We start from the raw sequence: 17,530 nt of genomic DNA on the forward strand, positions 1-17,530 counted from the left end.
CAAGCCTCTGTGTACAGCTTGCCTTCACTTCACAGGGTGGAGGGCTAGGGCTGCCTGTGGTGACATTTTGTGTCTGCTCTAACAAAGCTTGTCTGAAGATCAAAGGGCAAAGCCAGCCACTTGTTAGCCATAGAGACCAGGCAGTGGTGGTGCACACCTTTAGTCCCAGCACTTGGGATCTCATGCCTCTGCTCCCAGTCCTTGGGAAGCACACACGCCTTTAATCCAGCACTAGGGAGGTTGAGACAGGAAGTGATACGGCTGGGTGGAGAAAAGGAATATAAGGCAGAAGGAGAGGGGCGCTCCTTCACTTTCAGCTGAGGAGTTGGTGAGGTGAGAGGTGTCTGTGGCTTGTTGTTCCTTTGTCTCTCTGATCTTTCAGCATTTACCCCAATATCTGGCACTGGGTTTTTTTTGTTTTTTTGTTTTTTGTTTTTTTTTTTTTTTTTTTAATTAATAAGACCAATTAGAATTCGTGCTACAGCTGCCTGCTTGCTTTAGGAGTTCTTTGGGAAGTTCTTTTAGAACAAGATGCCTACACGTTTGCTCCTGTTTTATTTTATGCTGGCCTGTTTGTTTTGGGACCCAGTGGGCCTGTGCTTTCGTGGGTGAATGAGCCCGCTGTGTGGCCTCAGTCTTGGGGACTTGGGTTTGATCTAGAAGTATCAGGCTGCAATTAGCTTCATGTTGCCTTAATTTTTATTTTTAAATGGTGCCTGTTTTATTTTCCACATTTCTTTAGTGTTTTGTTGTTGTTTTGGGGGGTTTTTTTTGGTTTTTGTTTTGTTTTGTTTTTGTTGTTGTTGTTTTTGTTTGTTTGTTTGTTTGTTTTCAAGACAGAGTTTCTCTGTGTAGCTTTGCGCCTTTCCTGGAACTCACTCTGTGGGAAGGGTGCGATCTCAAACTCACAGAGATCCGCCTGGCTCTGCCTCCTGAGTGCTGGGATTAAAGGCGTGCGCCGCCATCGCCTGGTTTCCTTTGCATTTCTTATGTGTATATGTCTGTGTTTGTTCACATGTGGAAAGCATAGGACAACTTGCAGGGGTTGGTTCTCTCCTTCCACAGTGTGGGAGTTGTCGACTGAGGTCGTGAGGCAAGTGCCGTTACCCCCTGAGCCATCTCACTGGCCCAGAGTTTTACTTTAGGGGGCACTTCAAGTGAGCTACACAATTAGAGTCAACTGAGTTCATACAGAACCTTGATCTAGGAACCTGTGGTCTAGGAACCCAACCCCACCCCGCCCCATTAGCTGGTAAAGCTGTGTCATGTCCTGCCTTGGACGTCACCGTTGGCTCCACCAGGCTTGTGTGCTCTCTGCTCGCCTTGGCATTGACCACTGAGAAGATGTCCCCTCACGCCCTCCCCTCACCACACTTTTCCTCTCTCCTTACAGGTATCCGCCCCCAGATCATGAACGGCCCCCTGCACCCCCGCCCCCTAGTGGCACTGCTGGATGGCAGAGACTGTACTGTGGAGATGCCCATCCTGAAGGACCTGGCCACTGTGGCCTTCTGCGATGCACAGTCCACTCAGGAAATCCATGAGAAGGTAGGTTACACCCTACCCCACCTGGTCCCTCCAGGCCAACTGATGTCAGTAAGCAAATTATACACAGGAACGCCATGTTTGGAATTCCTGATGCCCTTAGTCCACTGTGCCGCCCTCGGGCCCCTACTCTGCCATGTCCCCGTTCTATAATTCTGCTAACAAAATCTCTGTGGGTGCCCAGGGGCTCTGACCTGTGACTCACGTCCCTGCCCGCAGGTGTTGAATGAGGCTGTGGGTGCCATGATGTACCACACTATCACCCTCACCAGGGAAGACCTGGAGAAGTTCAAGGCCCTGAGAGTGATCGTGCGAATTGGCAGCGGCTATGACAACGTGGACATCAAGGCTGCTGGTGAGCTCGGTGAGTCAGAGAGCCTTGCTGGCTGCCTGGGAGCCATGCGCAGTGGACAGGGTAAGGGGCAGGAGGCAGAATGCAGGGCAGGTCGTTGTCCTGGCAGCTGGTTCCTGAGGTGGTCTTGTTTCCTGTGGGAGGCTGTGGGAGTCGAGCTCCTACCTTTCCCGCCTTTTCTAGAGGAGGAGAGAGAGATAACAAGAAAATACCAGATAGAAAGACAGGAACACAGGACAGCTTTGGGAGGCCTGCATTAGTACCGAACAGCCCCGAAGATTTATTCAAAAGGCTTTTTAGAACATGCCAAGGGGCGGGCCGAAAGACCACCCCCTTGCTAGATCAAAGCACACCGTACAGCCAAGTGTAGACCCTCCCAAACATCTGGTAACCACGGCCATGGTCAAATCATCTCCTTACACTGCCTTGCTTGGGTAAAGCCAGCTCAGATTCTCCGACCCTGAGTAATTGGGGTCCCCCCAGTTTCCATTTCCCATGCAGCTGTGTCTTTGCTCAGCCTCAGCTCCTAGCAGGTTCAGGGGCTGGAAGATCTTGAGAGATCTTAGTAGACTAGTGAGTTCCTCTCACAGAGCACACCAAGCAGACCATCGCCTGCCACCAGGCCCAGGGGGCTTCCCAGAGAAAACCACAGGAGGCAGGTAGAAAGCCAAGCAGGAAGGTGGGGTACCTGAATGGCACAGGGGACGACTCCCTGTCCACACCCCCCCCGTGAGAACTGCTGTACACTGTCGGCCGAGCCCCCTGACTCTGAGCCTGGGCTTACGGGGTTCATTGGGAGAGGCCCCAGCGTCACAGTATGTGGTCTGTTCCTGAAGGGTGTCACCTCTTAATTCGTGAGGCCCACGGATTTGCTATAAACTTAGAATAACTGGAAACCCAGGAGCTGATGGCCGCCACAGCAGCCTGGCCGTGCTAATGCTCTTGTCGTGGGGCCTGGGCCTGCCATCTGCCGCTGCCTCACCCCAAGGGCTCCTGGAACTCCTAGGACAGGAAAGCCAGGCATGGGCAATGCCTCCCACATGTCATCCCTGCACCAGGCCTGAAGCTAGACTTAGCAGCTCTGTCCATAGCCCAGGGAGGGCTATGCTGGCCAGGCTGGCTCCTGAGGCAGCCCTGACCCGATCCCGCTTCCCTTCACAGTCTTGAGTGGACACTTGCTTTAGTTGTTAGTTCCTTTGCATTTAGGGCAGCAGTTACCTTGAACCCCAGGGTAAGAAAAGGGCCAAGGAAGCTGAACCCGGGTGGCATCAGCCTGCGCCCACAGTCTGTTTGTTGGAGGGAGCAGCCTCACAGGGGAAGATGGGAGACACCTCAGGGAAAGGAGAAGCAGTCATATTCAGTCCGGGCTTTTCTCCAGAGTCCTGGGTAATGATGGCTTCCTGTGTCCCCAGCCTGACCAGCCATGTGCGTTTCCCGTTTACAGCTGAGCTTCTCTTTGGCCACAAAGAAACTTGGTGTGGTTGGTGTGAGGCCACATACTTGAATTTAATTTAAGAACAAAACAAAAAACCAACTACCCAGTGTGGTGGTGTACACCTTTAATCCCAGTATGGGGGAGACAGAGGCCAACTTGGTCGGCATAGCAAGTTCAAGGCCAGCCTCAGCTACTTAGTGAGATACTGACTTTTAAAAGAAAGGAAAGTTTCCAAGACATGAGCAAGTATGCTTGTGTTTAAAAACATGTATCTGAGCCGGGCAGTGGTGGTGCATGCCTCTAATCCCAGCACTCTGGGAGGTAGAGGCAGGAGGATCTCTGAGTTCAATGCCAGCATGGTCTACAAAGCAAATTCCAGGCCAGGGCTGTTACACAGAGACACCCTGTTTAGAAAAAACAAACAAAAAAGGACATGTATGTGTCAGGAATAAAACTGAATTCCCTGAGTTGGGACTGTGCAGGAAGACACACAGCTCTCTAGTCCATTGCCCCTCCCACACAGTTCTGTCCATGGCCAGCCTCTCCAGTCCAAGAAACAGACTGTCTAGGGCCAGAAAGGAGCCTTTTCCCAGAGTCCTGGGGCCCAGAGCTTTGAAAAGTGTAAAGGGGACATGAGTGTCACACTGTTACTATCGTGGTCCACTGTGATTGGGGTGGGTGCTCAGAAGACATCTAGGGAAATGGACTTTCCTCCATAGATGGCCCCTGTCAGTCAGCCAGCAGACCCTTGGAGTAGCAAGATAAGAGTGGCAGGTGGCGTGTGGGCCCTGTTCCTGGAAGGGAGCAGAAGACAGGGGACCTAGCCGGTAATGGTAACTGGGTCTTAGGGAGCCCTCGAACTGTAGGTGCAGCCTGTCAGGGGTTAACGCCGAGGCAGCACTTGCAGGCCGGGCAGGTCAGAAACCCACTCTTGACCCCGGTGCTGCAGAGAACATGCATACCACCCGGGGCCTCTCCTCAGAAGGGTGCTCTGCTCCACCGAGTGACTCCTACATATCTTCATTTAAAACCATGGTCTTTCTCTGTGGACGTCAGAACCATCTGGGAATTAGCCCTCGAAGGTGCTCCAGGGAGAACATGTCCTCAGAACCCTTCGGCATGTCTGCAAGAAGACCCACCTCAATGATCAACGGACCACTGTCTGCCAATTCTGGCAAGATGGTTCCTCTTCTTGTCCAATGATTAATCATTCCCATTTGTAACTACACTTGCTCCCAGGCTTGGGTTCCGCCTCTCCACATGGGTGCTAGAGCCAAGAAGCTCCACATCCACGCTGTCCACGCTGTGGTTTGGGCTGAGCAAACATCCTGCCTTGGTCTCCCTCTTTCTGTGGAGAACTGGGCGTGCCTTTATCATATGGGGACCTGCCTGCGCTGGTTGTCACTGGTCACCTAAGCTATGCCAGCACTCAGCCACCGCTGGGCTCACACCAGAATCTGACTTAACCTTCCACTGGGCTTTTTCTCAGAGGACTGAAAATTGTCCCTAAGGTTTCTTACATGTCACTGCAATCTAATAATAGCCTGGGATTCTGGGCCGAGTCCTTCCAAACGAACAGGCCCCTCTGTTCCGCAGGATCACTGCCCTTCACCTCATGAGAAAGATAGCTTTCATCGCCAAGGTCCCTTAGCAAATGATGCCTGGAGTCCAGACAAGCCCACTGCAGCCAGGCTGCAGGGATGACCTACCTGCACATGGTGCCTTCCTTCGCTCTGAGCTGTCTCTGCTCCTGGGAGGCATTCCCTCATCATTGAACCCCAGGGCAGCCCTGGTAGCAGGGTGAGAGACATAATACCACAGATCTAAGGAGGTTCAGGGGACAATCATCTCCTTCCTGTCTAGATGATTTTCTTCCTATTCCCCAGTCTGGAAAAGCTCACAGAACCCAAGGCCACCTTGAGTAGCTGCACCTGCCCAGATGACACCTGTAGATCAAGAGGGAGTCTTTTGACCTGAGCAACAGGATGGCCAAATGTCTGTGCCACTGCTTAGAAAACTACCTGTCTGGTAGGTCCAGGCCACTTTGGAGCCTGCCTAGGACTCCACATTATCAACAGGGCCTCTGCATTCTCCTAATAACTAGGCCCTCCATGATGACATCTTGACCTTGGCCTGAAGAGGGCAGGGAAAGTTAACTACCCTTCCTTAACACCCTCTGCTCAAGGGAAGCCAGTGCTCGCACCCCTCCTCCCAAGGGCTTAGGTTTTTTTCTCTGAGGAGTTGAAGATCCACCTCAGGTGCCCTCAGGCCTAAGTCTCATTAGCAAGTTCCCCTAGCTGCCTCCTGTTTTTTGTCAGAACCCAACAAACCATGAGCTTTAGGACCATGGATAGCTCATGAGAAAGATAGCTTTCAAGATCCTCCTGCCTCCAGCTTTCAGAGTTAGGGTTAGAGGTGTGTGTCCGCTTGTTTGCCTTGAGCTGTGTGTGTAGACGGTAAATAGTGAGTAGGGTGTTGGTGTTTACATTAGGGTGCATAAGGTTCAAACAGTCTCTGTCCCAGATACCTCCAGAAGGCGCCTCGAAAAAGAGTCTAGGTTTCTGATCCCTCCACCCTTCAGCCCTGCCAGGCTCGAGCTGGGGCTCAAACCCCCACCAGCTTTCTGCCTGCTTCAGGCCAGGGCTGGAAAGAAGGGGAATTGGGCTGGCTCTGAGCTAAGACTTAAACCTAAAAGCCATGTTGGATTTGGGTTTAGTGGTGAGGACTCCCGAGTATGAGAGAGAGCCTCTCAAACGGTTGACTCAACCCTGGGCATGGAGTAGTTCTCCATTTCTAAGCCGGGTGCCTGGGAATCCTGGGGCTTTGCTGACCTCTGGGCCTGGCCATTGCCCTTTCAGGGATCGCTGTTTGCAACATCCCGTCGGCCGCAGTAGAGGAGACAGCGGATTCCACCGTCTGCCACATCCTCAATCTCTATCGGCGGAACACATGGCTGTACCAAGCCCTCCGAGAAGGCACACGGGTACAGAGCGTGGAACAGATCCGTGAGGTTGCCTCGGGAGCTGCTCGGATCCGAGGGGAAACACTGGGCCTCATTGGCTTTGGTATGTGCGCCTCTTGAGACGGATTTGGTACATGGGGGTGGGGAGGAGGTCAGGGGTCAAGAATAACGAGAGCTTGCCCAGAGGTGAGATCTGGGCCTGTTGTACAAGAATGTGTCTATGTTGCTGGTCATTGACACAGCAGGAGGGCACCTTCTGCTGTCACTGGAAAGGAGTGTGCTTGGTCAGTCTCCCTGAGGCAGAGGGTAAAAGGTTGGGTGGACAGTTTGTGTACTGGGTCACAGGTCCTTGAAGGTTCTTGAATACAGATGTCACACCCCCAGCAGTAACATGAAGTCACTTAAAAATTCAAGCCTGAGGGCAATAATACCAGGCTATGGGCTTGGAAATCTCTTGTGAGAATGGGACAAGACGTGATCTTTCTGGACCTGGTTGTTGCCATGGAGATACTTGAGCTGAGGCCCTGGGAGTGGTAGGGGACCCGGAAAAGTTAAAGCGGTGATGGGGGGTAGACCTGTGCCACTGCTGTTGTCCACACGGTCTCAAATAGGACCCCAGGCTGGTGGCCACCACTTCCTGACTCCGTAACTGCCGCCATGTCTGCTGCAGCTGTAACTAGAGCTTGAGGTGGGAGCAGGGATACATGTCAATGCCTCTTGAGACTGAAAGGCATCCCGAGGAACACGTGGGATAGTTCAGATTCTGGCTTCCAGAAAGTTTCCCAATTTGCATCACTTAGCTCAGAGCTGGCTGGGGGTCAGGGCTTCTGAGAGGCAGTTTGAAAAGAGGGAGTTTGCTGGGTGACCCCAGGGTCGCTCATCTTCCTGCAGAGCATGATTCGCTCCCCACCCCCACGCCACCCCTGCCTCTGGGTCAGTCAGGGTCTGAGTTCCAGTGGTCAGATTGCTGGGGAAGGCGCTGTGGTCTTTCACAGAAATGCAGGTACCATGTATGAACACGAGAGCACTCTCTGCTGGTACCCTCTGTGCTTCCTGTGGCTCTTAAGCTGCCATCCCTCTTAGAAGCCCTTCTTGTGGCCTGCCATGGTCTCTGATGAGGCTGTGGCGCCCGTGGGCAGCTCTGAGCTGCTAGCCAACCGGCGGAAAGTCCCTCACGCTCCGGGGTCTTCAGATACACCAGTCACACGCGCCTCGTGCGTTCTTGAACGCTGTTTGACTGAATGGTGTCCTTCAGCTTTCCCAAGCCCGTTCACTGGCTTCCCCTACATTCATGGCTGCTGCAGTCTCCATGGCTCCCCAGAACTGGAGTGGACAGACGGGAGGAAGGCCGTTTGGCTCGAGCTGCCCAGAACCTCCAGTGAACCTGAAGCTGGGGCTGAGCAGAGATTGTCTAGATATTTGCCTATCAGTATTTGCTTTTGTTTTTAATTTGGCACGTGAGGGTTTATATACGGCATTGGGGGAAAAGGGTGCTTGTTTATTAAAAACGGGGACATTTCACCTCGTGTCACCTTTACACAAGGGCCGCACTTATCTGTGTGGACTGCCAAAGTTTGTCTTCAGTGTGGCCCGTGCCCTGGGGTTTTCATCTGTGGGGACTGCGATGTTGATCGTCTTTGGCTCAGAAGACCATCTGGGTCGGAGTGGAAGGCCGTGGGACCTTCTGTGTGAGCTGATGAGACATACTCCCACTGAGAATGGCCGGGTCAGCGCAATGTGTTTAGGTCTGGCTTGGTGGCCCAGGCACCCCCTGCCACCTTCTGAGGCCCTGGAACTGTGAAGGCTTCAGGTCACAGTGTAAGGAGGAAGAAGACTCATTTACCTTCTTGGGCACAGGCCACATGATAGGGCCCTCAAATCCCACGTTTCAAGGACGTCACCGAGTCCCTGTCACCGCCACACTTCCCTTCCACGGTCCAGTCCTGCTTGGCCCTCTGCCACACACTACCGTGTGGCTAGTCCAACTCCTGGTCAGCTATGGTTCTCAAAGTGACATTGAGGGGATGACTTGGAGACTGCAGCTGTCCATCTTTGTCAGAGTGGCCACATTACTGCTCCGCTGTTAGAGCACACAGCAGAGCGAGCGAGTGAGCGAGCGAGCCACCAGACTAAACAGGAAATGTGCATCTTGCCTTCTAACTCCCCCAATTTCAGAAACATTTATGTGGGTCTGCATGAGGTCACAGAACAACCAGAGTCGGCTCCCTTCTGTCATGTGGGTCATGGTCAGACTTGGCAGCAAGGACCTTTCCCCCTGAGCTCCCACACCAGTCCCTGCCCACACATTCGAACAGGTTTTGTTATTTTTGAGACTGTCTCACTATGTAGCTCTTGCTGTCCTAGAGCTCACTCTGTAGACCAGGCTGACCTTGAACTCAGATCCACCTGCCTCTGCCTGCCAATTGCTGGGATCAAAGGTGTGTGCTACTACTCCTGGCTTGAACAGGGTGTTAGATAAGGTATACTTTGTAGTCTGCCTAGTTGAATTCCAATCCACCATCCCTCAGTCCACTTTGCGTTCAAGCTAAAAACTCATGAAACAAGAAGTGCTGTCGGGATCAGTGGCTTTGAGCAGAGATGGTCATTGTGAAGTTTGGAGTGCTTTCCTGCCCTGCCGTCTGACGTCCATTATAATATGGAGAGTCCTGGACTCTGTGCTGGAACTGGCCTTCAGAGTCCCTCAGGCCTTAATGCAATGGTGTTTTGACCATCATACGCCTGTAAAGGCAAATGCAGCACACATTAGGCTGGAAACATTGATGTTCACATACTGAGAGCATCAAAGAACGACACTCACGTTAAGAAGCTTGCTACAGCTGGGCAGTGGTGGCACACACCTTTGATCCCAGCACTCGGGAGGCAGAGCCAGGCGGATCTCTGTGAGTTCGAGGCAAGCCTGGGCTACAGAGTGAGGTCCAGGAAAGGCACCAAAGTTTTGAAACCCTGTCTCGAAAAACCAAAAAAAAAAAAAAAAAAGAAGAAGAAGAAGCTTGTGGTGATATTTTATTTGTACTTTAATAGATAAAGCGTGCCTGGAGATCAGAAGAAAAAGCAAGTCATTTTAAGTAAACAAAGAAGTCAGGCAACGGTAGCACACGCCCTTAATCCTATCACTTGGCAGACAGGGATCTGTCTGGATCTCTGAGTTCAAGGCCACACTGGAAACAGAGCCTGGTGTGGTGGCACATGTCTTAAATTCCAACGCTAGTTTACCATGGAGGTGACAGAGCTGGGCAGGAAGAGGAAGTGATGTAGCTGGACAGGAGAGCAGATCAGGTGGCAGAACAGCAGGGCATATAGGCGTGGGTAGACAGGAAGTCACACACATTTGGAAACGGCAAAGTTGGTAAGGTAAGGTTAGCTGTGGCTTTCCCTGTTTCCCTGATCTCTCAGGCTTTCACCCTTATAGCTGGCTCTGTGATTTTTATTTAATAAGACCATTTAGAAATTCATCTACAGAAGCTTGTTACATAACAAAGATAAGAGAAATACCAAGACTAGGAACATATTGGTGATGTTTGGACCTGAGAAAAGGGCACGTGATATCCATTAAAACATTCTAACTGGGTATTGGTGTGAAAATGTCCGTGATAAATATTATTTAAAACAATGCTTTTTGGCTAAGAGTGTTTGCTGCTCCTCCAGAGGGCTCAAGTTTGGTTCCCAGGACCCACACTGGGCAGCTCACAACACTCCAGCTCCAGAGAGGTTCCCTCCCTTCAGATAACTCTAGCTTGTGTCAAGTTGGCATGAGACTAGCCAGCACCACTGACTCCTTGTCAACATGTGTCTCAAGCCACAGCCCTTCCTTTCTCATTCATCCCCAAGATCTCATATTAAAGACATAACTTTTAAAATCCCCCGGTCTTCACAGATTCAAACACGTTAACATTTTAGTGCCTTTAAAATAGCAATGGCCAATCTCTTAAAAAGGCCAAGTCTTTTAAAATTCAAAGTCTCTCAGATGTGGGCTCCAGTAAAATCAAAAACTAAACACTCTCATTTCAAGAGGGCAGAACCAGGGCACAGTCAGAATCCTGTCAGAGTTGAAGAACCAAACCCCAGAAGTGTGAAAACTCAGTGTCCAGTGTCTGGGCGCACTCACGATCTTCTGGGCATCCCTAACGGGCACTTCTCCAGCTTCACCCTCTGCAGCACATGCCTGTCTTCTAGGCTTCAGCTGGCTCCACTCCACTGCTGCTGCTGTTCTTGGTGGTCATGCTATGGTACTGGCATCTCCAAAATGCTGGGGTCCTCTGCTGCATCTGGGCTGCACTTTCACCAATAGCCTCTCATAGGCTCTCTTCATGGTGCCAGACCTCAGCTTTACCATATGAGCCCTGCAGTACCAGGCCTTCAGCTGCCACTGAGGCTGCACCTTCACCAGTGGCCTCTCCTGGCCCCTCTCGGCCTCTCACAGTGCCAAGCCTCAGCTGCTCTCCATGATCCCTTCATGCCTTTAAAACCAGTACTGCCTGGGTGACTCTTACACCACCAAGTTTGGCTGCCAGCATGAGGTACAACCTTGGCCACCTCCTGTGTGCTGACTCTCAGGAAACACTTCCCAGAAGACTTCACCTTACTGATGCTGGTCTCTTAATCACCACTGATTCTTAGCTCTAGTTAACCAGTATCAGTTGTCCCAGTAATGCAGTTAATCACAGCTGATCAGAACAACAGAATCTTTATTCAAAATAGCAAACAGCCCTGATAAGGATTTCTCTGTGTAACCTTGGCTGTCCTGGAACTCACTCTGTAGATCAGTCTGTCCTCGAATTCAGAGATCCCCCTGCCTCTGCCTCTGATTAAAGGCATGTGCCACCACTGCTGGCCCGACTCTTCCCAAGCATCTTATCTCCCAAGCTCCTACAGAATGGCTCGCTGAGCTCTCAACAGTTGATGGTTTTTCTAGCCCAAAGTTCCAAAGTCCTTCCACAATCCTCCCCCAAACAACATGGTCAGGTCTGTCAGAGCAGTACCCCACTATCCTGATACCAACGTGTCTTAGCTATGATTATTATTGCTGTGACAAAACAGCAGGACCAGTGGAAAGTTGGGGAGGAAAGAGTTTACTTGACACTTCCTATCACTGTTCATCATCAAAGGAAGTCAGGACAGAAACTCATAAACAGGGCAGAAACCTGGGGGCAGGAGCTGATGCAGAGGCCATGAAGGAGTGCTGCTTACTGGCCTGCTCAGCCTGCTTTCTTATAGAACCCAGGACCACTTGTGCAGGGACGGCACCACCTACAGTGGTCTGAGTCCTTCCACCAATCACTAATTAAGAAAATGACAGCTGGGTCTTCATGGAGGCATTTTCTCAACTGAGGTTCCCTCCCTTCAGATAACTCTAGCTTGTGTCAAGTTGACCTAAGACTAGCCAGCACAGATACCCTCTTCTGGCCTCTGGGTACCTGTGTGCTTAAATGCACATTCCCACAGGCATATACATAATTTTAAAAATAAATGTTTTTTAAATGCCCCGTCCGTAGTTGATCTAAACATCATTACAGCTGGAGGACACACTTTGGCAGGGTAACTTGGTAGCACTTCCCCAGCAAGCAAGCGCGGAGACGGCACCTGGGATCTGCATGCCTTACTCACCGGAATATTCTGTCTCTGCACAGGTCGCACAGGGCAGGCAGTTGCTGTTCGAGCCAAGGCCTTTGGATTCAGCGTCATATTTTATGACCCCTACTTACAGGATGGGATAGAGCGGTCTCTGGGCGTGCAGAGGGTCTACACCCTGCAGGACTTGCTGTATCAGAGCGACTGTGTCTCGTTGCACTGCAATCTGAATGAGCATAACCACCACCTCATCAATGATTTCACTATCAAGCAGGTAATTGGACAGGAAATTCACGCAGACCAAGCTTACACCCTGCCAGAGTGTAACAGCACTAAGAGGGGATGGAAGCGGGTTCATGGGCACAGTGGTGTGCAGGGAAGTGTCCCTGGGACGAATCAGTAATAGGGGTTGTGGGCCCAGCTGGCTCCCTTCCATAACTCACAGCCCTGTGAAGGGAAACTTTCCTGGGCTCCATTTCTTCCCACCCCCTTTCCCTGAACTGCCACTCATAGTTAAACATCAGGCCAAGCATTTTAAGCCCCCTTCCAGAGATTCCAAGGTCTGACCAGTTCCTCTTTCCTTCTGCAGATGAGGCAAGGAGCATTCCTTGTGAACGCAGCCCGAGGTGGTCTGGTGGATGAGAAAGCCTTAGCTCAGGCCCTCAAAGAGGGAAGGATACGAGGAGCAGCCCTCGATGTGCACGAGTCTGAGCCCTTTAGGTATGTGTGTGGCTATGCATGCTCCTGGCTTCTTCCCAGGAACCCGATCCAACACTTGGCGCTGGAAGCCCTTTCCACCATAAGTAACCTGGGTAGGAAATTGCAGATGGTGCTTAGTGGAGACACTGTCCTAGAGACTGCAGTGTTGTAAAAAGATCTCTGAAGAACATCAGAGAGGGCTGAGGCAGAAAAGCAAGAAGATGGTGGTGTCTTTGATCCTGGAGCATTCATTGTAACTAGAAGGGATCCCTTAAGTGGTTTTTTTTTTTTTTTTGGTCTGGCACACCTGCTCTCATAGTTGTGGTGACTTATTCACCAATCCTAATGAAATCTGACACAGGGCTTCCCTGCTGTCTGCTAACATACACAGCTACTGTTCCAAATGGCCTCGAGGCCCCCCATAATGAATAGTAATTGTATTAAACTTCTCCCGTTTTTACTGAATACATTTCCATTCACCCAGCTTCGCTCAGGGCCCACTGAAAGATGCACCAAATCTCATCTGCACGCCGCACACAGCCTGGTACAGTGAACAGGCATCACTAGAGATGAGGGAAGCAGCCGCCACTGAGATCCGCCGAGCTATCACAGGTGAGCCGTCCTCCTGCCCCCGCCCTTGACATGGTGCCATCGTGTCTGATCCTGCTGGTTAGAAGTATCTGCTGAATAAGTTTTTGTAAGAATTAAGAACTAAACTTGAAAGAGGAATCCAGCTCCCCAGTTACAGAGGGTAGTGGAAAACAGGAAGAAGGCCCCTTTCTAAGTGGCTTAGGCTGAAGCCACTAAATGGGAAAGGTCTGTGTGGCCTTAAGAATATATGTATGGCTCAAGCTGCTAAAGGAACAGGCTTCCAGACTGAGTTCAATCACAAGAACCTCCACAGAGGAGTTGTCCTCTGACCGCCAGACATGTGTCTTGGTGCACGCACACACTAAACACATGCTTGTAAAATAATGCACATGGTTAATTATCTCCAGGTCGCATCCCAGAAAGCTTGCGAAACTGTGTCAACAAAGAATTCTTCGTGACTTCAGCTCCTTGGTCAGTCATCGACCAGCAAGCAATTCATCCCGAGCTCAATGGTGCCACATACAGGTGAGGAGGAGAATAAAGTTTTCTGGGCCTGGAGGCAAGAAAAGCCCAGGCCTGGGTCGTTGATGTAACCTGGGCCCTTAACTTAGTCCTTTCAATGTATATTCTATTTTCAGTCCCTAAAATCCCCGAACTAAAAGACTGCTCCAGGGCGTTTGGGAGAGGAGCTCTTTGGTTTGGTTTGATTTTTGAAACAATATGTTTGTGTTACCCAAGCTGGCTTCCCACTGGTGAGCTTGCTTCCTTAGCCTCCTGGGTGTTGGGATTGGACGTGCACACTCATAGCCCCAGGACCAGCCCAGCAAATTCCATGTATAAGTTACAGGAGATGGGTTCAGGAAGGGCACCATAGTAGTTGTCTGGAGTTGATGGTGATAACCCCGCTAAAGCCCCCTGCAGAATGAGACTGACTCTGGGGGAGAGTGTTGTTACATCAGACTCTCTGTCCAAGGAAAATCTTCTAATATGGAACAGATACACTTAAAGGAAGCAATATAGTGTCATTTGTGGGCATTCCCATGATCCCCCTCTACCATTATTGCTGGCTTCCAGGGAAATTAATTCCACTGAGAATAAAGGGAAAGGAAGCCGTAGCCAGGCTCTGAACACTTGGCAACATTCTCATCTGGGGCCAAATGATCCTTTACCATGGCTGATCTATGCACTGTAATGTTGCTATTCCCACTCCCAACCAAGACATGTGACAGGACATTTTCACCGGTTCCCTGTTCTATTTCTAGTACTTGAACAAGGCGTGGAAGGAAAGCTCTGAAGAAGCTATGCATGTGCGTATAGATCACATGGGTCTTTATATTCTACCTAGTCTCTTTCTGTTTATCTGAGGGTGTTCTGTTTTCTGACAGTTGCACTCTAGTCCAGGTTAGTTAGCCTCGTGGAAACTTCATGCTCCCCAGCCTTGGTTAGTAGGTCGCCTTGAGTTCTGATGAGCCACCAGCCCGGGGCCAATCTTAGCTTCTTACCTCATAAGGACTTTGACACTTGTGCACATTACAGTATCACAATCCCCTATTCATTCATGTTAGTGCCTGCTCGTAAGAGACCCTCTCAATTCCTTCAAGTAGTACTAAAGACCCTTTGGAACATCCCATGGACTGCAAAGGATCAGCGCTTAGAAGGCCCGCATAGGTGCTGGGACTGGCCCAGATCCAAGTTTATACGTTGAGTCACATTGTACGTTAGACCCATATGCTCTCTGTGTAGGCAGCTCATCCTCATCCACACGGTGCATGTCTGCACATAGAGTCACTGGACTGACCGCCTACTGCACCAGTCCTCCTCTCCAGGGACCACAGGACCAACCACCCGAGGGAGCCACTGTCACAGGGGTTCAACCATCACATCAGTTTCTTCAGTGACTTAATGAACCACGGTCTGGTTCTCAGTTCTGGAAGCAGAAGTCTGAGGACAAGCCATGGCTATGTCCTGTAAAGGACCCTGTTGGGAGGCGGACTGGACAGTCTCCCATTTACTCCCAAGTTTTATCTCCTAATATTTTAGAGACTAGGGCTTGAACATAGGAATTTAGGGAAGAAAACAAATCTTTAGTCCATATAACTTGGAGTACTTTGTGAAACCTGCAGGGAAATCAGTCATCTGACTGGTATTTTCTAAAAGTGACCTCAAGCCTAACCTGTTTGGGCATTTTTAGGCTTATTGTTGTTTGAAGTAAAAGCCACAAAACCAGCCCAGCTGTGATTTGAACTTGTTTTTTAAAATGAACAAGGTTCCACAGTTCAATATAAAAGTCTAGTTTTGCCTTGCTTTGGGGAAAAGGATAACAAACCTTTGTGTACTGTCTGGTTGGAAGTGAGGAAAGGCCAAGAATTTGGTAAATCTAGCCTGGACTTAAGGCCTTGTTTCTGTGTGCTCCTCAGGTATCCACCAGGCATCGTTGGTGTGGCTCCAGGAGGGCTTCCTGCAGCTATGGAAGGGATCATCCCTGGAGGCATCCCGGTGACTCACAACCTCCCCACAGTGGCACACCCTTCCCAAGCTCCTTCCCCCAACCAGCCCACAAAACATGGGGACAATCGAGAGCACCCCAACGAGCAATAGCAGAGAATGGCAGAAGGTGATCATTCAGATAAACGTGGGACCAAGAGACAGTAGCAAACAGAGGAACGAAGAAAAGGAATTGGGTGGTCTTTAAAACTGACCCTGGACATCACTGATGTTGCAGTGTTAAAGCGACAAGAGCCAGAATGCTGAAGGTGGTGTCTGCTTCTGGAAGTGTGGAAAGACTAGGACGTGGTTTATTAACGACCAACTTCTGTTATTGTGTGTTAAGTTTTTCATCTGTGCATCAAATCACAAAGAATAAATAGAGCTTTCCTTTATCAGTCCCTTGGGCACAGCAGGTCCTGAGCAACCTGCTCTAGAATGTTGCATCAAGAGCTCCGAGTATTAATTAAAAAAAAAAAAATGAGAGGAAATCCCCATCAAGAATAGTCCCTTTGGTCTCCAGGGGCTGGTGGCCTCCTTTGCCGGTAGGAAGATAAGCTGGGGAGGACACTGTTTGCCTGTGTAGACATCTACACGCACAGGATTGAAGACAAAAGCTCCCGTAAAGAAGTGTCTCTCAACTCTGAGCAGGCAAAGTTGGTTGTGAGTTCAGTAAAACCCTCCGATGATGCAAAAACATAAACAAAAACAAAAACAAAAAAAAAAAACAAAAAAAGGAAAAGAACAAAAAGAAAAAAGTATTAAGTTTCACAAGCTGTTTGTACTCAAATATATTTTCTCAGTTTCAGATCCTCAGCTATTTTATTGAGTGGAAAGTCTTGGACGAGAAGGGTTCAAGAAGAATAATGTTGCATTTCCTTATGTCTCAGGAAACACTTTTTATGGTAACTTGTCAGATTGTCTATGAACAAACCCACTTTTTTAGACATTGATAAATTCTTTTCTTCACGTGATATTTTATACAAGAACACTTCAGATGTGCTATTAGATGTGACTGATTTTAACAAATCCTATTAGATTTGTATCAGCTAGTTACATGTTCTATTCATAGTCTTTTGTGAATCATTGCCTTTTTGTTTTTAAAGATGGCCTATTTTGAGCCTTTGTATAGGTACATTCCTGTTTTTGTGACAAAAGAAAAACTTTAAAGTTGTCCCAAACAGAAAAATAATGGCTATCAGAAGTATGTTTTGTTTTAGTGTGAGTTACCGTTACTGTATTTGTTTATTGTAAAGGTGGACATTTAGCGTTCAGTGCAGTTTTCAATAAAAGTAATTAAAATTTCTGCTAAGTCCTGACATTTAAGTACATCTCACTATATAAAAGTTAGCCCTTGAGATGTCATCCCAGTGTCAATCAGCCAGGTTCCAACTTTGGTGGTGACATTGTCTGACTGACCTCAGAGAAGTCCAAATTGGGCAGGCTATCCTGAAGATGAGGCAGAGCTTTAGAATTAAGTCCATTCTTTATCTTTTCTGGGGGGGCAGGGAGGTAGAACTCTGAAGTTCTACTTACCTTTTTAAATAGCATTCAACGCTTTTAAGTCCCACAAGTGCAAGTTTTACACCCCTCTAAGCCTTTCTTTCCTTTTCAGGGGAGCCCATCCTAACTGCCCTATAAAATGACCACTCACAGAAAGCAGAAAGGTAGAAAGAACACTCCCTTGACAATTACAGGTCTTGTCAAAAACATGGATGGAAAAGAGGTCCCAACTTAACTGTCTACACAGCAGTATTTTACTTAACATTCTTTGTGTGGCATAGTGAGCCTAAAGGTCGGAAACAAAAGAAGTCAGATCTGAATCCATGGTGTTTAATTAGCATGGTTGTTCAAACAGTCCTTTAGAAATGAT

At 49.4% G+C, this 17,530-nt stretch overlaps 1 protein-coding gene across 6 annotated transcripts in view; it reads left to right on the forward strand.

The window, feature by feature from the left end:
* Window positions 1–16,963, forward strand: part of Ctbp2 (C-terminal binding protein 2) — a 139,341-nt gene extending 122,378 nt beyond the window's left edge. For 5 of the 6 annotated variants that reach the window (XM_028868689.2, XM_028868709.2, XM_028868698.2 and 2 more), the window contains 8 exons: window positions 1,394–1,548; window positions 1,765–1,909; window positions 6,191–6,397; window positions 11,943–12,157; window positions 12,473–12,603; window positions 13,067–13,194; window positions 13,581–13,698; window positions 15,591–16,963. In XM_028868689.2, the coding sequence (XP_028724522.1) occupies window positions 1,394–1,548; window positions 1,765–1,909; window positions 6,191–6,397; window positions 11,943–12,157; window positions 12,473–12,603; window positions 13,067–13,194; window positions 13,581–13,698; window positions 15,591–15,771 (1,280 nt within the window). In that variant the 3' untranslated portion in view covers window positions 15,772–16,963. The other variant, XM_037209742.1, reaches the window with a different exon arrangement.
* The last annotated feature ends 567 nt before the right edge of the window (window positions 16,964–17,530 follow it).

Source organism: Peromyscus leucopus, chromosome 1 (assembly GCF_004664715.2).
Source record: "Peromyscus leucopus breed LL Stock chromosome 1, UCI_PerLeu_2.1, whole genome shotgun sequence".
NCBI lineage: Eukaryota > Metazoa > Chordata > Mammalia > Rodentia > Cricetidae > Peromyscus > Peromyscus leucopus.